This window comes from Eptatretus burgeri, chromosome 13 (genome assembly GCF_056783735.1).
Source record: "Eptatretus burgeri isolate ZD-2024b chromosome 13, Ebu_testis_v1, whole genome shotgun sequence".
In the NCBI taxonomy this organism is placed as follows: domain Eukaryota; kingdom Metazoa; phylum Chordata; class Myxini; order Myxiniformes; family Myxinidae; genus Eptatretus; species Eptatretus burgeri.
Window position 1 is genome coordinate 29,817,279 of NC_140973.1, and position 25,233 is coordinate 29,842,511.

At 42.1% G+C, this 25,233-nt stretch overlaps 1 protein-coding gene across 8 annotated transcripts in view; it reads left to right on the top strand.

Annotated features, from left to right (window-relative positions):
* LOC147014156 (formin-1-like) overlaps positions 1-25,233 on the top strand; it is an 87,343-nt gene that overhangs the window by 45,184 nt on the left and 16,926 nt on the right. For 5 of the 8 annotated variants that reach the window (XM_085851866.1, XM_085851867.1, XM_085851865.1 and 2 more), the window contains 11 exons: positions 6,643-6,704; positions 7,555-8,306; positions 9,701-9,845; positions 10,552-10,639; positions 10,878-10,939; positions 11,143-11,231; positions 11,339-11,468; positions 11,719-11,865; positions 16,462-16,521; positions 20,198-20,318; positions 25,033-25,125. In XM_085851866.1, coding sequence (XP_085707992.1) covers positions 6,643-6,704; positions 7,555-8,306; positions 9,701-9,845; positions 10,552-10,639; positions 10,878-10,939; positions 11,143-11,231; positions 11,339-11,468; positions 11,719-11,865; positions 16,462-16,521; positions 20,198-20,318; positions 25,033-25,125 — 1,749 coding nt within the window. Of the gene's footprint in view, positions 1-6,642; positions 6,705-7,554; positions 8,307-9,700; positions 9,846-10,551; positions 10,640-10,877; positions 10,940-11,142; positions 11,232-11,338; positions 11,537-11,718; positions 11,866-16,461; positions 16,522-20,197; positions 20,319-25,032; positions 25,126-25,233 lie in introns of those variants that run through there. The other 3 variants (XM_085851872.1, XR_015050664.1, XM_085851873.1) reach the window with 3 other exon arrangements.

Below are 25,233 nucleotides of genomic sequence, written 5' to 3' on the forward strand. Positions count from 1 at the left end.
TCATCCCTCTCACAGTCCTTCTTCCATGAGCCTCGATGTTTTGTAGAAAAAATACATAAATAAACATAACTTGTCAGTGGGTTTCGGCTTCCCTGGTATGTCGACACAATCAATGAGAAGGGCACTCGGTAGAGCGCATACCTCTGCCACGCAATGCCTGATCCATGAGAACATATCGGGCCCAATACATTTTTGAACAAGAAAACAAGCAATCAGAGATTGCAGACCCTCGCCAGGACTTGTTTTGTGTGGCGTTTGTGCACTGGTGTGTTACGTAATTAATAAGTCATCATTAGAACTCACTTTATAACTGCTGGCAATGATGACGGGGTACCGAGATGTCCCGCTTTGATCAGACACCTGACCCTGACCGATGACGTTTTTTATTATTATTCAATTGAATTCAGAATGGGATGAAAATAAATTCAATTCAGATCAAATGGAAGACCGAATATTAACAGTCCTACATTGGAGTAATCAGAAGTAACCCAAACAAGCAAAAACTAAAGATTAAGTAATCAGGAGGAACCTGGATAGGATTCGCATTTCAGCTGTTGCTCTTCTTCCCTCAAACTCATCCAGGCACAGTCAAGTGAGCTTTATTATCCCGCCCCCCCGGAGGGAGGGAGCGGGATATTGTAATCGTCCAGTTTGTTTGTCTGTTTGTTACTTACGAAATCTAAAGATTTCGTAAGTATATTGATTACTTCCGTCCTCTGTTTGTGTGTGTGTGTGTGTGTGTGTATGTGTGTGTGTGTGTGTGTGTGTGTGTGTGTGTGTGTGTGTGTGTGTGTGTGTGTGTGTGTGTGTGTGTGTGTGTGTGTCTGTTTGTCGGCACGATAACTCGAACGGAAGAAGCTACCAATGTCAAACTACACCACGTGATTCAGGAGGGTGATGGCGAGTGCTGATTAGATTTTGGTCAAAATCGGTCAAAGGTCAAGGTCACAGTGAGGTCAAACATAATTCCATAAATTCATGTGGAGAAATGGAGTGTTTTTTTCTTCGGTCGACGTTACGAGTTCGTTTTAACTTCGATTTTAATTTTGTCTTCGGTTTTTGCGATTGCTTAGGACGCTTAACTCTGGGTTGTCGAAATTCTGGTAAAAATCGGATGTTTTGGAGACGTTTTAAGATTGTATAAAAAATATTTCACTCGCCGTGTCACGGCTCGTCACGTGGTGCAGCGCGCTCGAGCAGATGCGGCGTTGAGTCACGTAAAGGTTTTGCGTGTGTGTGCTGACTGTGTTTTCGATAAAGATGGTGTTTAAAAGTCATTTTTTATCCTAATAAAGGTTATCGTCGCATGCCTGACTCGCTAAGCTGTCGGATTATGTAAAGATTGTTGGTGGATGGCCGAATATTACGGTTTTGTGACTTTGATAAAATAATATTAAATAATTGCGTGGAGAAATGGAGATTTTTGCTTCGGTCGACGTTACGATTTTTGATGGTTTGGAACAGAATCATCGTAGAAACTTCTGGTTTGCATCGCTACCTTCTCTCGAGACAGCTTTTATTAGACAAGGTCAGAGATCAAGTTGACGATTTCGTAAGTACCAGTCTTTGACTGCTTGTTTGTTTGTCTGTCTGTCTGTTAGCAACTTTACGGCAAAATGGCTTAAGCAAACACTATCAAATTTAATCCACAGGTGGGCAATGAACCTTGGATGACCCCATTAACTTTTGGGTCCAATTGGATCAAAGGTCAAGGTCACGAAAAGATCAAAATCGTTTTTCGCTCATAACTTCGTCGAAAATTATCTGATTGACTTCAAACTAAGCTTATAGTGAACTGTATTCTATTTGTCACTTAAAATCCTTATAATCCCACAGTGAAAAATGCATATTTGTGAAGATCGGTAGGGTCCGAAGTTTTGGGGGTCATGGTCATTAGTCAAAATTACAAATTCTCCATTATAAATCAAAAATGGTTAGGAATATGCCTGTTTACTATGGAAGACATATATCAAGTCCTTTATTGGCTTTCCTTTGACACCATGACCTTTGACCTTAAGTGGCCTTGAAATGTCAAAATCATTTTACGGTCATAACTTCGTCAAAAATGGTTTAATTCACTTCAAACGAAGACAAAAATATTCCTTATTCTATTCCTTATAATCAACATTCAGGCTAAGGATGTATCAAATTTAAATTTCATCCCCAAAATAACTTTATGCCTTAAATGAGTGGGATTTGTTGTGCCTGGCATCATTATTTATTTATTTTTTTAACCCACATCGAAAAAAATATAAAATTCTGGCAGCCAGACCATATGTCTGATCAAGTTGAAATTTAAAACATGTATTCCCCATCAATACTGGATCATAATTTTGAAGTTTCACCTCAATTGATTAAGTAGTTCCAGAGAAAACATTATTTAATATTTTCTTAAATCCAATATGGCTGCCAAACCATGTGACATCAATTATTCCTAAACAACCTTGTACACGCATGCCTTGCAGAACATTTATGTAAATTTGCCCCTGATAAATCCAATGTTGCTGCAAAACCATGTCACCTGTGACGTGTGTGAACCTTTTGTTCCTCATGGATTCAAGTAACCTTGTACTTTACACATATGTGGTCATATGTGTAAAAAAAATTTTTCCTTGATCTGTTCAGCCATTTCAAAGATTTTTGAAAGTTTTTATTTATTTAGTTATTTTTTTAACAATATGGCTGCCGAATCATCTGACCATTGATGTAATCAAAAAAAATTTGTGCACCATTTTATCCCTAGATGATCCTCAAAATTTTTCATACTGATCGGATGTAGTGTTTTACATACACGATTATGACGTCATAACAAAGGCACCGATGACATCATAAAAATAAATCTCTCTCATTCCCCGTGAGGAGTACTTGCTATGTGCAAAGTTTCAATTTTTTTTCCATTTTTCCAATATTGCTGCCACACCATGTGACCTATGACATCATAATTATCATTAAAACATTCGACATGAGTAGTTGCACCAATGGTGAAAAATTTGTCTCAATCCAACAAGCAGTTGCAGAGAAAAACCACGAAAGTTCTATGCGGACAGACAGACAGACAGACAAACAAACAAATGGACCCAAATGCAATACCCTCTCCTTCGGCGAGGGTAAATATCATGTTATATTTTGTTTTTGGTCCCATCTCTCAATGGTGAAGAATCACTTTAAAAAAGAAATAATTCTCGTATCCAGATCCGAATTCAGTTTTTCACCAACATCGAATCGATTACTCCTTACCACACACCCGTGTCCACCAAGTTTCGTCCAAATCCGTCAACTTTTTGAGATATCGTGCTATATATCGTTTTTGGCCCTATCTCTCAATGGTGAAGAATCACTGAAAAATTCTTGTAGTTGGATCCGGATCTTCACCAAAATCTAATGAGTTTGTCCTCATCACACACCAAGTTTGCCCTCATCAATGAGTTTGTCCACCAAATTTCATCCGAATCCGTCCACAACTTTTTTAGATATCCTGCACGCAAACAAACAAATAAAAATTGCTCGTTGAGCAAGGAATTGCCAGAATAACTTTGTCATATCTCCATGATCTCTGAAAAAAACAAAAACCTGGAAATCAATTTGGTTCTTTTAAGTCGATAGTGCAACTGTTTAATGAGTTATAGCACTTAGTTTGGTCATGATCATAACTTGGAAGTCAATCGGACTTGAAATGGCGTTTTTATTGCAATTTGAAAGTTTTGACCCGACCCCCCCCCTGACATTCGACCCCTGACCGCTAAGAAGGGTGTTGGTGTGACACCCCAATGAGACATATGGTTGGATGCAGAATTGGAAGATGCACATTTTGGATTTGGTTTGAAGTCCATACGACCATTTTAGCGGATATTATTGCGAAAATAAGAATTTCGGTTTTTTGGTGACCTTGACCTTGACCTTTGACCTAGTTTCACCAAAAACGACAAGTGTCTAAGTTGGACTATGGTCGACGTCTGTACCCAGTTTGGTCATGATCGCTGAAACGGTGTGGCTGCTACATGGTAAACAAACACACAGACACACACACAGACACACAGACACACAGACACACAGACACACAGACACACAGACACACAGACACACAGACACACAGACACACAGACACACAGACACACAGACACACAGACACACAGACACACAGACACACAGACACACAGACAGACAGACAGACAGACAGACAGACACACAGACAGACAGACACACAGACAGACAGACAGACAGACAGACAGACGGGTGAAAACATCACCTCCTTCACCTTCGGTGGTGGAACGTGTTGTTTTTCCACAGACAGACATGGCAAAGTCTGGGACTACACAATTGGTTATTCTTGTCAAGTGACCTCACAAATGACGTCCTCCCACGATGTGATGTCCTAAATTACTTTGTTCTTCACGTCATGGGCACAAAGCCATTGAAAGATTAAATTTGCTCAGATCTTTAACAATGAACCTGAAATTGATGGTTTATCTTTGTCATGAAGGAGATTTGGACAATGACTTGATTTGACCTGTGACGACTCAGAATGAATCGCAAAGTTTGCTCGTTTACCAGGTATTTTTTTTTGTCTCCAGCTATTGTTGCACATTTTAATAATAAAGTAAATACTTTAGAGATGAGTGGATTTGGATCCTTACTCCAACAAGATGATTTGCCATGATGAAGGTTTAAAAATTTTTTTTTTTTAATTGGCCTGGAAGGGCAGACAAAAATACCTGGTAAACAGTAGGCACAAATTATGGTCGGCACACACCCCTCCGAACTGTCTGATTCTGAAGTACCATACTCTGTTACAGCTTGGCGGTGCTGCCGAAATAGTTTCTTAGCAAGGGTTATGCTGGGGTTCGCCATTGCCTTCCCAGCAGTAGATGGGGCCGGAATTTGGCCAGGGTGCCGGCGATAATGGCGAAGGCCTCTTCATAGCGAAGCCTTCGTAAAGGTGAATCTCGGCCCAGCTATCAGCTGCCATCCTGGTGTTTCGCAGGCAGGGCAGTTCGTCAATATGCGTGCCGTTCTTCCGAAGGACATTGGGCTGGGTGTTCCATCTGCTTGCATTAGTTGGTGGATGTTAAAGATCCAGAGTGTCTGTCGCGAAGAGTAGGTGAACCATTGCCGGCAACCTGTTCAAATTACAGGTTCTTACATCGGAGTAGCAATCCAGCCAGGATTGTAATCCGAGCCAAGGGGCTGTTGCGACAGAAGCGACGTCCTGTGTGGAGTATGGTACGTGAAGGAGTGAATCAATGTCTTTTTGGTGATTATAAGATTGATCAATCTCAACTGTTTAGGCAATACAAGCTCTTTGACTGTGCTCCTTTAATGACGTTATCATTGGTCGATAAGTGTTCCTTGCGATATAAGTAATATTTTGATGCAGTGCCAATGGGTGAACATGAATACATTTGTTGATGACATCACAGATTGGAAACTTGCATCAAAGCCTTTGTGTGGTCGCTCAGGAGATGTAAATATACATGAGATGTGAATTCACTCGAACTTGAAGCGGTCTTTTTGCTTCAATCCACGGAAGCGATTTGTTTGCTCAAATATGTGAAACAATTTTGTGGAAGCCAGTCCATGATGAGGTTGTCTTCCTGCGTCGTTTTACACATCATCGTTTTGTGTAACATCGGCCGTGATAATTACACCGAGCTGTTTATTTTACCTCTGCCACCGAAGGTGGACGAGGTTATGTTTGTCCGTCTTGGCTTGTCTGTGAACAGGACATCTCAAAAGGTTGTGGACAAATTCAGGTAAAACGTGGTGTGTGCGCGTGTGTGCGTGTGTGTGCGTGCGTGTGCGTGCGTGTGTGTGCGTGTGTGCGTGCCGAGGAACGATTCGTTTGATTTGGTTGCATATTTGGATCAGAGAATTTTTATTTATTAATTTATATTATATTTTTATTATTTAATTTTTAAGTGATTCTACTAAAAGTGAGAATTATTTAATTTCCCAGTGATTCTTCACCATTGTGAGATACGGCCAAAAACGATACGTAGCAGATGAAACTTCGGATGAAACTCGGTGGACGAGTTGGTTGCGTGTTAAGAACAAGCCGATTCGATTTTGGTTCAGGTCCGAATCCAGATCCGCCCGTCATTGACATGCAAAACGTGAACTGTTCAGCCTGGCGGAGGTATGTATGCGCTCTTCCGAGTGCAGTTCCAGTTTGTTTTTGTTCTATCCTTTCATGAAATGGTTGTGCGAAATATTTCACTTTGCACTATCAATAACGAGTTGTAATTTAAATGCTTGATGTAGAAAAAGGCAAAATAAATTGCACTTTAAGATTATTTTAACTTTTAACTCTCGCAGCACAAACAGAGTACTCTGTGTATTAAAACGTGCAGCAATTAACTTAATAACCTCGCCATTTTAAAAGACCCGCTTCTCCAATTATGGCTTTGGTTGAGCCATAAGGCTATCCTTGCCCATCACAATTGTTGTTCTGTTTTGTCGGAGCAAAGAACGCTCGTGGCATTTTCCGTGGGATCGAGACGGACGACGGTTCCTTTATACAAGTTCCTGATTACCGTACCCCCTTTGTCCACGTCATTACCAGTCGAGCTCCACCACGGCCAAAACACCCTTGTTGACTTTACGGGAAGACGCTGAGCACGTGTTATCACCATTTCTGTTCCACAGAACATCTCATGGTGGTACAAGGGTTGAAGCGGGAACACCGGGAGGAGATGAAGAAGCTACAGGTTTAGTCATTCATCTTTTTTTATTTTTGCACGACATGTTTTGCGTTTGGCACCGGCACTATCCTCTTTCTACTTTTGCCATAAGTTATGGGTCTTGCACTCCAAACTTTCTCGAGCTGAGCGAACATGTTCTCCACACTAGTCGTAACTGACGTTTCAGGTGTATATTTTACCCAGGTGAATGGATTAAAAGGCCATGCTGTAGGAGAAGGATGTCAGAATGATGTTTGACAAAAATTGCTTAAACCTTTTGCCCTCGAGTGTTTGCCTTGCTGGTGATGACCGTGTGCTCATGTAGATTTGGCATCAACTTGAGCATGGAACATAGCCATTGCCTGTGGTTATGACTCTCAGCAAACCGAACCTTTCAACATCAATGATTACTATTAGGACATTTGCAAAAGTAGTTTTTCAGTCTCCTTGCAAGTCTGGACCTGCCCCCCATTACAAGGGCTTTCGACCGAGACATTAGTTAGCGTCTTTATTCTAAATGCTACCCGAATACATTACATGATGTATTGTTGTCTTCCCATGCTGCCAGCCTGAAGGTACAGCATATGTGGCTCATTTGTTTGACTGTGTTTTTGTTGCAATAGACATGATATCATCCCTGCACTCACTTCCCTCACTCGTTGTTGAAGGAGGGATCTTTTCACTGTTTTCCTTCTACTGTACATGGAGTATCAGGTTGACAGTATTGACTCTATCATTGCTTAGGATGTAAGCAAATTATATTGGCTTCTGGACTCGGAGCAGCGCGTAATGGCCTTTCCTTGTCCTTCTCTTGAACAATGTACTTTGTTGCCTTTTTGACTCGCATGACATTTGTGATTCTCGTGGTTTATTTCAGGACAAGTATGACCTGAAAGCCTTTGAACTTCGCGGTGAGTTTGCTATGGTGCAAGCAAGGCTAGAGGAGGAGATCTTCGGCCTGCAGCAACTGGCACACCCAGAAGGTTGTGCGCCCATTAAGATGGACGCCATTGTGCAGACCGAAAGCACTGAGCGCTCGAGCAGAAGTGTGCTTGTGCAAACCGACCGCCTCTCACTCTTTCCTGCGGGCTGTGAAGGAGAACTGGCTGATAAATCATTCAAGCCACACTTGGAGAGACCAAAGCGTGCCATTGCAGCAGATGAGGATCAGGGGAGTGGAAATCTGCCCCAACTGCCTGCTCATTTGACATTTCAGTCACCACCACTGCCTCCTCCTCTACCACCTGACCTGTTTCCTTCGGCTTTGAATTCAGCACAATCTGTAGTACTTTCTAAATCTGAGAAGTCTTATTCTCCTGCTCCCCCACCACCCCCACCTCCTCTCCCACCTCCCCTACCACCTGCGCCCCCTCTCCCCCCTCCGTTTCCACCAACACTTTTGGGGCTGTGTTCCTCAGAAATATCTCCTGCACAACTTTCTTTTCAACCATCTCAGGGGGCACCACCACCACCACCACCACCACCACCACCACCACCATCATCATCGTCCTATGCATTACCTTCAGGATTGTGTGGTCTGTCGAACTCTAAGGTGCGGAAGGCCATGCGGCTCCCTGGTCGGCCGATGCGACCACTGTACTGGTCAAGAATCCAACTACAGAATGCAAGGTATTTTTGTTTCTTTTCTTACAAATCCAGCAAAATGATAAACCTCTTTTTGACAGTCATAGCACTCACTTGGTATTTTAGTTTTCTACAAGAGTGAAGCTCATGGAAGAGTAAGGTTAAATTGATCGTGGTGGTAGTGGGATAACAATTGGGCACAACTGGCAAGGCGAAAAATAAGGCGAGACAGACACGAGCGACAGCTTCCTTTTGAACAGAGGGATGGGGTTACTTTGCAGCACAATTTGGAGTTGTCTGCCAAGAAGGAAGAGAGGGTTTTCCTGGAATTTTACCATTAACAACACGTTTTTGTTTGTTATTTACTCCACAGTACCAGAAGTGACAAATTGGTCATGCTTGAGTGAAGAGGGACCTGAAGTTAAACTTATTAGAATACCTTGGTCTCTTACTCACTAACTGCTTTGCTAATCAATTTATTTGCGACTTTCTCATTATTTTGTATCCAGGACGAATGGATTATTTTGTTGATGTTGGTGGAAATTTTATGATTGCAATAAATAATGAAAATAATGGTTAATTTTGGGGATTTGAACCTATAAATGCACCATTACTCACGCTGTCCTGCCCTAACCCTTTAACTCTCAGTCAGGGTTTCCCGTTCTCCCGGTTACCGCCGCAAACCGAAGGTGGACAAAGGTTATGTTTTCACGTCTGTCTGTTTGTCTGTGAGTAGGGTATCTCAAAAAGTTGTGGACGGATTCGGACAAAACCTCGTGGACACGTTGGGTGTGTGACAGGGATAAATTGATTAGATTTTGGTGAAGCTCCGAATGCAGATGTGGATACGAGAATTTGTTTTTGATTTTTACAAGTGAATGTTCACCATCGAGAAATAGGGCTAAAACAATCAATAGCATGATGCCTCAAAAAGTTGTGGACTGATTATGACAAAACTTGGTGGATGAGTTGGTTCGATGACAAGAACAAGCCGATTCGATTTTGGTTCACGTCAGCAGATCTGGTCGATCGATGGGGTACAAAACGTAAACTGTTCAGCCTGGCCAGAGGTATGTGCTCTACCGAGTGCCATTCGAGTTATTATTGCATCTCTGCAACAACTTCGTCTCTCCCTGCACTTTTTTTGTTTGTTGATCACACCTTCCTCTATTTTAAAACTCTTCTCTTCTTTGCAGCCTTTTCACCTAAAATCCCTTGCTAGATTCCTTGACACCCCCCCCCTTCTTCTCCAGCTACTCTCCTCAATGGACTCCAAAGGTCTTTCATGTGTACAACACCTTGATACAGTAAGGTGCTATAGAAAATGATGAAAGTTGATGATTAAGCGGACTTGTGCAGTATATTCCTGTTTACAGTATAATAATAATAATAATAATAATAATTAATAACCGAGCCCCAGTCCATGGTTGTGTGTTCAGCAGCGGTACGGGTTCCTTATGGGAAAATCTTGAAGAACCACTCATCGATCTGGAAGAGCTGGAAGAACTATTTTGCAAAGCAGAGGCCACATCAAGGAAGAAACCACTGTGTAATAACTTTGGCAAGAAAAGCAAGGCAAAGGAGGTAGGACACAAGAAGGGTTAGATAACATTAGTGTGCACCCATAACCAACAGAATGCATCCTGTACATAGGACAAGACACCACGTTTACTTCAGGGGTTAACTTGCCACTTAGATTATATCCTTAACAGTCATGATCCACTGACTCACACTGGCTCACAACTTGTTCATATACTTCATTCACTGTTCAATGTTGAAGAAATGGTGTAGACAAAATAGCTGGGACCATGATCTTTCCAACACAAAAAGGCTCCTTTTTCATCTGAAGTTTAAATTTGTCTGCACCATTTATAGGGATGCCTGGTGTTGGCTTAATGGTTCGGGTGGTGAGCTTTGGATCCTCGGGTCCTGAGTTCAAATCCCGCTCAGCTGTTGAATTAATACCAGGTGGGGTTAATTCAGCCTATCATCCTTCCGAGGTCGGCAAAATGACTGCCAGTTTGCTGGTATCCTACGTCGTAGTGGCGACCCGTCCAGGATTGTGTGCAATAGCCAAGGAGACTGCTTAGGCACCACCAACGCTCTGCACAGAGTATGGTCCCAACGGATGGATGGATGGATTCAAAGGGGATTGGAGACCGAAGATGCCATTTCTGTTCTTGAACAATCGAATGTTGCTTGAACCATTTCTTATAGCAATACCAATGTACGTACTCAGAATATTTTAAATGAAATGTAATGATTACAGTACAAATGATGTACTTAACAGCTCACCAAGTTTTTGGACAGCAAGCGATCCCAAGCGATTGGCATTCTCATCTCCAGTCTTCACCTTGATATGAATGACATACGGTCAGGTAACCTACCTGTAATGGGATGCACCTTTATACCATTCCAGATTGTGCACTTGTCCATTTGATGGATAAAATAATTATTTTTAACTCCTGGTTTTTTTTTTCTCAAGTAATAGTGGTATAAAACGGACAGTAAAATTCTCATTTTGTTTATTTTGTACATTGGGGTCAGGACTAATGAAAGTGTGGTTAAAAAAAAAAAAAATAACAATAATAAAATCTGCACTTTTATGTCCAACAGCAATTTTACACATGGACACCTCACAGGTGGACCAAGAAACTCTGCAGGCCTTGTTTGACAATGTATGTATATCTGGACACGTTGTCGTCTTTGACACACTATTTGATTAATTGCTGAATGGTTTCTCACCAAACACACATTGTAAATTAATCATCCATGGAGCACGCACAACATTGTCGTCCATCTGCATGCTAAAAGCATTTTTGCATTTTCAAAATTATCACCATGTCTCGACTTCGAATCTCCGGTCAATGCGGGTTTACAGCGAGCACAAAAGGACGAGCTTGCAAAGATTTCTGCATTCGTGGACTCGGCCGCAAGCAAAGATGCACCGCCTCTGGATAAACCCGAACGGTGAGTGGCATCTTGGAGAGTGGGATTGCCTTTGAGATTTGCGTTTGTCCTCGTCTTTATTTGCTCCAGGCACTAACTGTGTCCCATCGTGTGCGTCTCGTTGCCAGGTTCCTCTACGACCTCTCTCAAATTCCTGGATTTTGTGAGAGAGTCTTTTGCATCAGTTTTCGGTCCGCCTTCACCGAGGGCATCACGAATGTTCATCGCAAACTTGAGCTCATGCGACGCGTGTGCACGGTATTGCGGCGGCCTGTAGTGGTCGTGACTATCACTATAGATCCAATTTAATCAGGATCTGCCAGAAGGTGAACGTGCTTGATGTCCTAATTGAGAAAAAAACAAAATTCCCATCGGTATCACGGCTATATCGACTGCGTATTGGTCGTTTCGCATGAATGTTCAATTTCAAAGGGTTTTTAAAAATCGTATCAAATAGTTGATATCAAAATACGATTTGATTATTCATTTGTGTGACTGCTTTACACAGGATTTGCACGAAGGGAGTGGTGTACAGCGAGTTCTGGGTCTTGTACTTGCTTGTGGAAATCACATGAACGGAGGAAATAGGACGAGAGGCCAGGCCGATGGCTTCACCTTGGATATTCTTCCACGACTTCGCGACGTGAAGAGCGCTGTGTGTTTGTTTTTAATCACGCATACAAGACATTAAAATGCCAATTGGTTTCCCATTAATATGAGCAGATCCATTCCGCAAACGTGTTTCACAAGCTCATCGCCCTGTGCTCGTGGCATCCTAAATGGACATTGTTAGTATTAATTTTTCGAATTTCGAATACCTGTCGGCAAGCTGATCACAGAGATTATGCTCAGTACTATATGCAAAAGGTGTAAAAAAAAAAAAAGGAAATGCTGTAAAAGTAATCTTTGACATTTGCCGAGCGCCAGTAGAGTACAACAGACCCAGCAATCGGCGGAGGAGGAAACAACCCCATCACAAACAATTTAAAGAAGTCTTTCTCTCTTGCGTATGGCAATTTCGGAGCAGCATTGATAAATCCAGTTTAAGGTTAGTTAACTCATCTAATGCTTTTGAAAAGAGAGTTTATCTCAACAATGTCAACCTTAAATTTGTATAGATGACGGTGTTATGTGCTCCATCAAAGTTGCCGTAGTCGCATCTTGCATAACTAATACCCCACTTGTGCATCAGGTGGCCGCAGCGACCATATCCCGTTTGGGTCCGATTTAGGGCAGTCAAAACCAGGCAGTTTCATTGTTTTGTCGGAAAGTAGATGTTTGTTGTGGATGGTGAACTCATCTCACACTTTCCTCCAGGCCACGACACTGCCGAGTCCTGCAAGGGCTTGGGCACATGTCAACATGTTTTCGGGAGACCAGACGGCGAGTTAAAAGATTCATTAGGATGGAGACATCCAGGTTGTTGTTTGTGTTGATGCCCTTTGTGTGTAGCTGCATCTCTGCAAATGTCTGGGGATCGGTGGAGGGCAATATTGGCTCTGTCGATCGTCACGAGGGTGAGATCCGGTTTTAGTCCCGTTTCACAGACATAAACGTACCACGATCATGTTTTGCATTGTACATGAGGTGTACGTGCTAGGTGGACATCCAGTCCGTCAGAGCTTCCTTGTGTTCATCATTGGCTTCGTACCCCCTTTCCATGTGATGAATATTGAAGTCTCTGATGTTGCTAGATCAGTGTTCAACAGTCGGTAAATATGTGTGGTGCCACTTTTTATTGCAGGCTTGTAAATGTTACCAACTGTCAATTTACCAAGCTTGATGGATATTGTGGTTGATGGCAGTTTCATGTAGTTGCATATATATCTGATTATTCACACGAATTGCCAAGCTGTACCTTGGATTACAAATGCTGGTGAAAAACCTGCATCCATTTATCTTGTAGTGGTAGGCTTGTTCTTCATTACGAACATGTGTTTCCTGAAGTGTTTGGACATTGTAATTTGCCTTCAACACCCTCACAAGGTATTCACATTTGGGTCTCAACAGACCTTCAATGTTCGGTTAACAGATCCACATATTTGGACATAATCTTCTGGTTAATGGGCCTTTCAAATGGACTTTTGGTGGCATTCCTTGCCGTATACCGGGAGGCCATTGAGGGTTCGGTCTCTGTTGTAATGATATTAGTTGTGTATTTTCACTTAACATGGTGGGCTGTGCGAGCAGGCTGTCATCTTCCATTATTCAAGCAAGTAATGAGAATTCAACAAACTTCCTTGCCCTGCTGATGTACAATGCTTATAGTAGCTCTGGGAATTGAACTATATTAATGTGCTTCTGCGTGCAGACATTCAGGCGCACACTCGCCAGCACACAAAGCGATTAATGATGACATCATCTCCAATCAGTTTGGGGATGGGCGAGGCTAACAATAGCTTCAATAGTTAATGGAACAGAATTCAATGTTATAAATTTAAGTGCAGTGTAGATCATCACTTAGGTGGATCTCAAAATTTGCAAAAGTGCTGTTAAAGTAGTACGTGGTATGCCCGATCTACATGGTGTTGCATTTGTTTTATTCGTTCCCAACCAGTTTCACTATAGGTTTGTCTCTGGCTGGCTGGCTGTCCGTCCCACACGTGGATTTTCAGAATTTTTTTCCCATAACCTTTAACATATTAAACTGAAACTTTGTATATGGCTTTATTATGATAAGTTACAAAATAAGTTCGAGTTTCAGGCCGTTTCGTCAATTTTTCAGTGTTTTGCCCTTTTTAAACTTAGAAAATATCACATTCAAAATAAAGACCAATTACTGCACCATAGTCCCAAGAAGGAAGCCAGACATCATAACACACGCACACGCACACACAACATATAAACACAAACGGATATATTATGTACTGGCAAGCACTTACAAAAGCTATTTTATTTGAAATTATAACATATCCAGATATGCAGCAAATGTGCAATCATTACCACTCCTGTTTGCAAACAGGCTCTTTGGATAAATCTTGTGAATCTGCCTCTCTAAAAAATTAGAGTTAACCACACAAATATCATCTATATAACGACATCCATCCATCCATCCATCCATTGAGACCATACTCTGCACAGAGCATTGGTGCTGCTTAAGCAGTCTCCTTGGCTATTGGGTACAATCCTGGATGGCTCACCCCTCCAACACAGGATACCAGCAAACTGGCACTCATTTTGCCGACCTCGGAAGGATGGCAGGCAGAGTCAACCCCACCTGGTATTAATTCAACAACAGAGTGGGATTTGAACTCAGGATCCTAAGATTCCAAGCCCACCACCTAACCATAAAGCCAACACCAGGAATATATGTAATGACATGTATGAGATAATATTTTAGCTAATCCTAATTTTTTCTTCTTCATCAGTTTCTGCATGAATGAAAATACACAGAAAATAAGAAAAATGTCCACTAGTAGGGGGCTGCAATTCCCACCCATGGGAACACCCTTTACCTGTTGAAACATTGCCCCACAAAAAGACACAAAAGTATTAAATAAATTAAAATTAACAGCATCCTTAAACTTCTGCTTTTTACAACAATGAAAACTTGAGTATCTTTTTTTTATTTTTATTTTTATTTTTATTTTTTAAGAAAAGAATGCTCTATCAAACCTGATGCATAAAAACTTATTAAAAGAGTTTAAAACCTTGTCAATCACTTTGAAGAGTGAATCCCTTACTAGGACTAAATCCAAATTTGTACATAAAGTTTAAAAATCAAAAACTTCAACTGACTTGATATTGAGGATGAGGCATCTCATCCTATCTAAGAACTCTAAAGAAGAATTAATGCTCCAGAAAGTGTTAATACCAGAATTGTTCTCAATTTCTGAACAATATTTCCTGAACTTTTCTCTAACAACTTGTAAGCCTGAGTTAACTATAACCGATAACTGTTTGGTGGAACACTGCCTGGCACCCACTATAAACCTATACTTGTACGGGTTCTTATGAAGCTTCCGGATCCAGAAAAGCCGAGGAATACAAAGATTTACCTCTTCACATTTAATACCAAAATTATTAACTAAATCTTCCTGACGCTCGGAGATAATATCTTGGAGCGACTTACGACAAGGAACATATGTGCTATTTCCTATACTAGTGAAAGTAACCATATCAATGCCTAACTCTCTCTTAATAAAACCTCTACATAAAACTTTATACAAACCACAACAAAATCATTAGCAGCTTCATCCCCTGGAGCTATTATGTAGATCACGAATAGCTTTACGAACACTCGGCTTGTTCAACACTGGTTTAGACCGACACAGTGAAAGCAAGCCCCGACTACTAAAAAAAAAAGCATTATACATGGGTCAGTGTTCAGCTGCACCGACTCCACCCCACTGCTTTACACCCATTGGCTGGACTGCTGGTCTGACTCTACCCCAATAAAATCATGCCTCCATTGCATGAGGCAGCACAGATCGGCAGGCCTCTGGCGTTAGGCCTGGGTGTTCGTCCTTGGCCCAGTGAAATTGGAATGATCCCAGATCTATAACCAAAATGTATTGTATGTGCACATAAGCCGTACGCATGTTATTTGCTTCATGTATGTACATCGGGTTATTTTTAATATGAAATAGGCAAAGCCGAGAAACGAACGAAACGTGGTGGGTTCGAAAGGTTCTTCTTCTTCATTTTTGTTCTGGTATCGGCTTGAGCGTGTGTTAAAGCAAACTAATTTTTATCTCCGGTTTGTTATCCGAGTTGTCTTTATTGGTTTCTCATCTACAAAAGATATTGGTGAATGAAAATTGCTTTTCCTGGTATTTTGATGAATAGACCCAAATACGATGGGTTACAGGGTTTCTTCTTCGTCATTGCAATCGGTAGGGAACACATATTGCAAAGAAATTCTCGCTCTTTTTTAATTCGTCTTAGCTGGAGTGGTTTGTCGACGTGCTATTCTGCTTGTCGAGATTGTACGATTCGGTGTTTGCCCGAGTAAGTTCTAGTGCACAGTTTGTTTCAAAGACTAACTAATGTTTGTTAAAAAATAAATAAATAACAATGAACTCGACAAATATAAGTGGGTCCACGCACGCATCCATCGAGTTTTTAAGGATTAACAATAATTTGTGAATATAAGAGTGTCCACGCATGTGTCAGTTGTACAGTGTTTGATGTGAGTAATAATATTTGATTAACATAAGAAGTGTCCATGCATACGTTGCTTTGTTTGCGACGCGGGATAATTTGTGAATCCACTCTGTATCAATTGCTAAATCCTGGTTCATGTTCACAGGATCATCGTTTCAGCCTCGTGGGATACATTGCCTCGTGCTACTTGCGTGACTCCGATGAGGTACGTCTCCTCTTTGGTTGAATTTGCACACACGTTTAATCAACATTTGCAAGAGGTGGAAGGAAGTTGTTTTTGATGTTTGTCGGTCGTACAACCATTACTTTAACGATGATACTTGTGTGTAAGTTTGTCTTTATGCCATGTGGCATCCTCATGACCCTCAGCTATGTTCAGGAGAATTATTTTTGATGAACCTTTACGTTGTGATTTGTTTTCATCATACAGGTATTAAGGCTCATGGATGAGCAGACTAACAGGGGCAAAAGGCGATCAGACACCAAGTGAGACGAAGGGTAAACGGGAGGACAAGTGAAAGGAGTGGGGGGGGGGGGAGGAGGTTTGGGAAAACTAAGAGAAATAAATAAGAAAAATCATGAGGTGGCATTGCATATTGTATGAAGTTCTCGAGACGAGAACGTGAGGACCACATACTCGGGAATACGGTTACACATGGAGAGAATAGGGCCAAGGGTTGGATCGGAGGTGTTCCCATCTGTGACCCACTGATTTGCGATGCAGGAAACTTGTGTTCAAATCCAATGTGCTTTTTTATTCATTTTCATTCTTACTTTTTCTTTTTTTATGCCTTTTACTTTCTATTTCTCTCGTTCATTATCTATATATGCCTGGTGTTGGTGTGGTGGGCTTGCAAGGATCTCCAAGTGTTTGTGTGGTTTTTTGGTGTTTTTTTACTCTTTCACGGCTGAACCGTAGCACCTGTTGGTCCTAAATTTAAATGTAATTATTTCAGAATCTGTGCAAGGTTTTAAGCTACCACACGTTGGCCCTGAAGGCCTTTTTGAGACCCCAAAAGGCCACTTTAAAGTGTGTGTTGAGATGTGGGGTAAGGCAGTGCTGCCACTGGCCCACAGGCAAAAGGTAACCACCATGAGGCGAACTCCATACGTTTTCAATGCACAACATGTGCCGGAACCTCCACGTAGTGTTTTTTGTTGTTGTTGTTGTTGTTGTTGTTGTTGTTGTTGTTTGTTTGTTTTCCCCCCCTGTGCAATGCCTGTTACCCAGACTAGTTATGTATAACTTTGTTTGGCATTGTTGTATTTACAAGATACCCAAATACGTTCAATTCAAGCTGTTCAATAAATTCAAATGGTATTTTTAAAATTGAGATTCGATCGAAATAATCGAACTTTAAATAAAAGTACATGGTGTTGGAGAGGACATTAGTCTGCTGAGATATTCACCGAGTACAGTTTTTCCCTGCGTGGGCCGAGCGCTGCACACTGAAGTCCCGGACTCCTGCACACACATCTCTTTGAGCACATTGGTGCAAATTTACAGCCATACTCGACGAGTTGCCTGCAGCGTTTTGCAGCTTCAGGTAGGGTCATTCAAAGAGTTTCTCACCTGCTGTCCTTCTAAAGTGCAGCTACATGCATCTGGACCGTGGATATTCTGTTGGGTTTGCAAGCATGTCAGCCAGGTGCTGCCTCGGCATATGCTCCGATTTTGCATGTTCAATAAGAGCCGATTGTGCTGGTGGAAAGTTTTTGCATCAGTTGCACCTCATGTGGAAAGAGTTCCTTCCTCAAGTCATTGACTTTTCCACATTAAGTTTTGTTGTCAGAGACGATGCAAGTGAATTGCTCTATGATGTTGAAGTTGGCGAATCTATATTCAGTAGTTCGGAGGGATTCTGCACATGGATTTTGAAACCCTCATTAGCTGGGAGAAATGTTTCCTATGCATCCCAAGACGAGTTTTGCCCTGCCATTGAACTGTGATGATGTATCAGACCCAGCAAAGGCATGGAAGAAAGAGGGTGCACTCAACTTTTCTTCGCTAAGTTCAAGTCCGATGGAGTTGATATGATAATTCCTGAACTTCTTTCCTTTTCCAAACAATACCCAAATCTGTACTTCAAGATGTTACTTTATCAGCTCAAATAACATACCCACCTGGATGACGACACCTGTATCCACTGTGCTGACCATAATCGTCTTTGCACCCCTTTACACAGCATCTGCAACATGAAAACACCATTCTCGTGTCGGCCTCTTTTTTTTTTTTTAATCGGACGCTCGTGTTAGCTCGCTGTTGCATTTTGATGCAACTTATTGCCCAGATATGATGTCGACTTATTTTCCTGCTGGGTAATCGCAGACAGGTACGTCTTCCACCAACAGTGCAAATTAGCTCTTCTTTGTTCTTCGGAACTTGCAGAAATGCGGCAAAGTTTCGAGACATCTCTGTCTCAGGGGACACTTTTATCCTGACCCCCTTCACCCTCTTCTCACGTGTGGCCTCCTTCAAGCTGCCTTCCTTGTATACAGTACATCTCATTCCACATCAATTCGTTTACAGCCCTGAATCTGGCGATTGGTCCAAGGTATGAAGTTCCTAGCACTGTATTCACTCAATGTTGAAGCATCACTCCTGGGAAGCGCATGCACTACAATGGGACCATCAAATACTTCGACATTAAAATGCACTGTGGCTTGTGGCTGAAAGGTATGCAAGATGTCTAATAATTGTGATTTGCAACTTCATCGGCGATTGTTTCTGTGCTTACTCGCAGATGGCAGTCAAGGATTATCTTCATTCATGAAGAACTCGTCTAAGTCCCCCAACATTAACTTAACCTGAGATGAGCAGCTGGCTTAAGAGATTGCCGTCACTCTTGATGACCAGAACATGCAGTTTCACCGTTTACACCGTGTGACCTTCACTTGACCTTGAACTCGGCCATCCAGCCTGGGCACCCTTTTCCAGAATGTTTGCTGAGGACCTAAACAACACATGTGCAACGTTTCATTCATGCTTTTGTCCCATGTGTCACGATCTCATCAAAATTTGGCCCGAAGCCACCGGGCCATATTGTATATGCTTGCATATGATCCAGAATAAATACACCATAATCGGTTTGTTCAAAGTAAAGTTGAAAGATGGCAAAATGTTCTGGAATTAACCCAACACCGATATCCACCAGTTCTACCAGCAATGACCTGATATCAAATGTTGAGTTTAAAAAAAGAAATCTTCTGTTTTGACCCCTGTGACCCAAAGTCCCCACCCCTGAGGGCATGACCCGAGGGTCATATCCAAACAAATTGATACACATTTCATGCATCTCCCAATGTTGATTGCATATTCAAGGTTTCATGAAAAAAAATATGTTTAAAATGCGCCCGTCATTGCATTTTTTTTTTAGTATTTGACCCTGCTCCAGGGAGCGGGACCAAGAATGATACTGCTCTCATACCTTCTTGTTATGTTGTGATGATGACTATCAAGTTTGGTGAATCTCTGCCCAACCGTTTAGGAGGAGATGGTGAGACAGACAGACAGACAGACAGACAGACAGACAGAGAGACAGACGTACAGAGCCAATTATAATATCCCTTTTATTTCTTTATTTATTTATTTTTTAAAGCATGGTGATAGAAATTGAATGCTGGAAATGTTATCGTCACTGAATGAAGTTCTTCACAAAAGACTTGAGAACTACAGTTTGTTGGGCTTGGGCAGGAAATGATCATGATCTGAGGATCACTATTACTGCGCGATTGCCATTCTGTTGTGGATATAAGTTAAATCGAGTACGTATAAAGGAAAATGTAGGTGAATTTAGAAGCAATTTTCTTTATGGTGGTTTTAGGATACTGACCCATGTGAAATGTGATGGCTGCTGCGCATGTTATTCTTTTGATTTCAGTCTCTGGATACAGAGCAGGGGCTGTTTCCATTGCCCGAGCCTCAGGACTTGGTACAAGCCTCGCACTTGCATTTTGATGACCTCACCCATGACCTCCGCCATCTCTGTAGGGATCTCAAAGGTCTGAGCTTGATTGCTGTCCTATGAAGCTCATTTTAAAATGTCGTGCATGGCTTCATTGACCATGATGCATGAACACGCACAATGAAACACAGACAGAGGAGGTCACTCGGCACAACAAGCCCGTGTCATATCCACATTCCCGACAACCCAACGCATCACCATCCCTGTATCACCCCTCTCCCCCCCCCCTTTTGTTTTCCCCAAACTACACAAAATATACGAACTGAACATTCCCACTTGACACAATATACGTGCCAAACAATCGGACATTTACACCTCGCCCACATCGCTATGTAATCACAACTGAGAAATATTGTATACAATCACCCCTCTGTACCGAAGCTACCTACCTGCCAACATAGCCTACACCTTCCTATGCCCATTTACTTCGAAGAACTGTCCAAATCCAATTCAAACATGTCGACTGTCCCTGCTGCAGCCTTCCCAGGGGGATCATTCCATATGTTAATAACTGTGTTAAATTCCCTGATGTTGTTTCTGTTCTAATCCTCCTCTCTTTCACACTCCAACTGTACCCTCTGGTTCTGTCACTTTTCAACCGAGTTTAAAACACTGTCCCACTTCAAGTTTACATCTTCCCTTAATTATCTGACATTTCCCAGGTCCCCTTGTAATCGCCTCCTTTCTAATGTAAAAATTACGATATTTCAGTTGCTGATCGTAGTTTGGTCTATCGATCCCTGGAATCGATCTCGCTGCTTCACTTTTGTACCCTCTCGATGGCAACTATGTTCTTTCCGCAGATGTGATGACAACAACTGTACACAATATTCTAAATAAGCTCTCACTGAATTCCTAGTGTTAACACTTTGTCCTCTCCCACCCCCCCTATCCCTATGTCCCTTCCCTCACCAACCCCAGATTCCCTCACTCTTGCCAGCCCCAGATCCTTCTTGTGTGTGACACGCTCAAAGCCCCTTGCATTAAATAATCTCTATTTTCATTATTCCTACACATTCTCGGCACCGAACATTTTCTTGTGTTGAGCTGCATCTGCTGTGATCACCCCCTCACTGCTATCTGCCTATCTACCTTACCCCCAAGCTTCACGTCATCTGCAAATTTGGAAAGTCGACTCTTAATCCCATTATCCAAATCATTGTTGTAAATTATAAATAATGGCGGTCTTTGAACTGATTATTGGGGTACCCACCTACTTGCATCCTCCTCGTCGTATATCCTCACACTCACAGCTTCCTATCACGAAGCCAGTTTTCATCACTAAAGCCAAGTCTAGATAAACCATATCCACCGCACTTCCCTCATCCAACCAGGAAGAAACTGTCTCCAAGAACTGCAATTACATATGTGTTAAACATTATCTTCTTCTTCTTCTTCTTTCGGCTGCTCCCGTTAGGGGTCGCCACAGCGGATCATCTGTATGACCCGCATAGTGATTTGGCACATGTTTTACGCCGGATGCCCTTCCTGACGCAACCCTGGTCGCCTCTTACGACACAGGGATATGGTACACCTATTTTTACCGGGGTATACACCGGCCCAGTACACTGGTACTCACTTCGTCAACCTCAGAAGGATGACAGGCTGAGTCAACCCCCTGGTGTATTAATTCAGTGGCCCAACAGGGCTTGAACTCAGGACCTTTTGGATCCCAAGCCGCTGCCCTAACCACTGCGCCAACACCATGCTCAGTGTTAAACATTATCTCCCTCTCGTAAATCCGTGCTGAATATCTTGAATTCGTTTTAATTATTTCGATGGTTTCCCATCCAATCCATAATTAACAGATTCAACATCATCCTAAAACCTGAAATTAAACTAACAGGTCTATAGTTCTCCAATTGCTGTCTTTTTAAATAACGGTGTTACATTTGCTCCTCTCCAATGCTCCGGTACCTGTCTTGACCCCAATGAGCTGTTAGATATCTTAACATCCCACCTTTCCACTCTGTGAACACGACACCTATCCGCTATGTTAACATCACGACCATCCACCCCACGGCCGTAACGTCGTTCGTCCGATCCGCGGCCTTCAAACTCGCATATTTCTCAAGCTGCTTATAATTTCCTTTATTCTCCTTGTTCCCAATTAACTCTATCTCTCTTGACTCATTTAGCAACCAGATTTTCAACCACGTTTCTTTCCCTGCCCTGCTCACTTAATTCATCCAATCCCTCGCTACAAACACGGAAGGGCAACTCGACTAGATAATCGAATGACTCGGCCCTGGGAAACGCATTTCTAAATCGTTTCAACTACCTGATAATCCACTACTGCAATCTTGAGCAATAACGGATACACCACACCTGAAACAAAATCACAACAGCAAACACTAAAAACACAAAAACAATAAGGGTGCTCGGTAGAGCGAATACCTCCACCAGGCTGATTAGTTCACGTTTTGTATCCCATCGAGAGGTCAGATCTGCGATTCGGATCTGAACTAAAATGTAATTGGCTTGTTCTTGTCATCTAACCAACTCGTTTACTTGAGTTTCTTCCGAATCCATCCACAACTTTTTGAGATATCGTGCTATACATTGTTTTAGAGCTATCGCTCAATAGCGAACAATCACTTAAAAAATTCTCGGTTCTGGATCCGGATTCAGGTCTTCACCAAAATCGAATCAATTCTTCCTTGTTACCTACCCAACCTGCCCACCAAGTTTCATCCGAATCCGTTCACGACTTTTTGAGATATCATGCAATATCGTTTTTTGCCCCATCTCTCAATGGTGAAGAATCAGTTTATAATTAAACAATTCTCGTATCCATATCTGGATTCGGATCTTCACCAAAATTGTAGCAATTCTTCCTGGTGGCAATCCCAACCTGCCCACCAAGTTTCGTGTGAATTCATCCATTCCCTTTTGAAATATTGTGCTATATATCATTTTTGGCCCTATCTCTCAATGGTGAAGATTCACTGAAATTCTCAGATCCAGATCCGTTTGAATCTTCACCAAAATCAAGTGTTGCTGCCCTTGGCTGGTCTCTCTCTCTGTCTCAGTCTCTCTCTCAGTCTCTCTCTCTCACAGACCAACATACTTGGAAGGGGGGGGGGGTATTTTTTTTGCCAAGTAACAACCACATCTTATTCTGCAGTAGAGAGTGCCGAATAAACATTTTAAGTGCTCCAAAATTTCCAAAGCTCCGGATTCTCCAAAGAGGAATAGTGGCAGAGCTGAAAGTAGTAATCTGCAGTTCCACATATCCACTCAGAAGTTTGTTACAGTTTAACCAAGTTGTTGCAAGCGAATGATTGCAACCTGGTAACTGTCAACGCTCTGAGCATGGATATGCTTGCGCAGCTTCGTTGATGTTGTGCATTGTCTCGAAATTACATCATGTCAATGTGCCCTTTATTTTCCAATCCAGGAAATGATCGCATTGTGACAGTCCAGGTGAACAAATAAGATGTGGAAACATCCAAACCCCATTTCTCTGGCAAGGACTGGACATTGTGCAGGCAATGAAGCATTGTATTGTCTTTGAGGAAAATATCACCATCCCACAGGTATTTGAGTTGCTTCCCATGGAGAGCTGCATCCACTTCTTAACCTGCAGCACCTTCATATCGTATTCCCTGTTTTTAGTCTGATCCGGGGACACAGCGATTGAGCGAAAAGCCATCGTAGGAGAAAAACATTACACGCATCAACTTTCACTGCTTCTTCGTTCTCACAAGTTCGTTGCTGCGGTGACCACCATTAGCACTTTACCTGTTTAACTCTGGATCAAATGAGTTCATCCATGTTTCTTCCACAAGGATGTGCTGCAGGAACAAGTCACCCTCGCATCACTGATGCTGCAGACGAGTCGTGCACATCAACAGACGTGGCCAGCCGATCTTCATTGAGCTCCGAAATAACCTATTTTGCACAAATGTTCATCTTTCCCAGTTTATTGATTATGTGGACCATGCTTGCAGGAGAAAAGCCTGTTTCCTGTGCAGTCCCAGTTCATTTAATGCTTTGGGTTCTGCAGCAGATTGATGTCAACCTTCTGACTGTTTTAATTGTAAGCCACAATTGTTGTTTGGCCTTCACCCGCGGCATCTTGAACATTCTCACGAGCAGCAGGGATGGCATTCACCTGCCCCTCACCTACCCCTCTATCGTTCCATACGAAACTGAATGCTCCCACAAAGCATCCACCATAAGCTGATAAATCTCCCTTCGGAGGTCTCCCAGGACACATGAATTTTTTTTTAATTTTATGACATTTTAATTTTAATACACAGAAAAACTCACTCGCAATGTGTCTTGGTCCGTTGCTCAGCTCTGAAAAGATGGTTGTATTACTCCCCAGGACAATGACGTTCTGCAGGCAGTTTGGCATGGCAAGGTCAAGTATGAAACGTTTAGAACTATAACGGCACTCGGTCGAGCGCATACCTCCACCAGGCTGAACAGTTCACGTTTAGTAACCCATTAATAGGCCGGATCTACATCCGTACCTAAACCAATATCTTATCGGCTTGTTCTTGTTACCTACCCAACTCATCCACAAAGTTTCTTCCAAATCCATCCATAACTTTTTGAGATATCCTGCTCACAGACAGACAAACAGGGATGAAAACATAACCACTGTCCACCTTTGGTGGTGGAGGTAAAAAAATAAAAACACACTCACATTATCATATTTGGTTCAGTAGTGTTTTAGTTGTGCCGGTGCATTGTTTATTTTCTTCTTGTTTGTTTTTTCTCTCCCTTGTTACCTTGTGAAGTTTGTGAAAATGAAAGCATCAAGGTGTGCAAGAACTCCTTACCTGAGCACCTGCAACCTTTCGAGCAGAAAATTGAAGAGTTCCTCGCAGAAGGTAAAGTTGGGTAATGCAAACATTGCTTTGGTCGTCAGAAGGAGTACAAGGATGTAAAGCACTAATGTATTTTGTTGCAGACAATGGTGACCTTGACTTGAGTGTGAT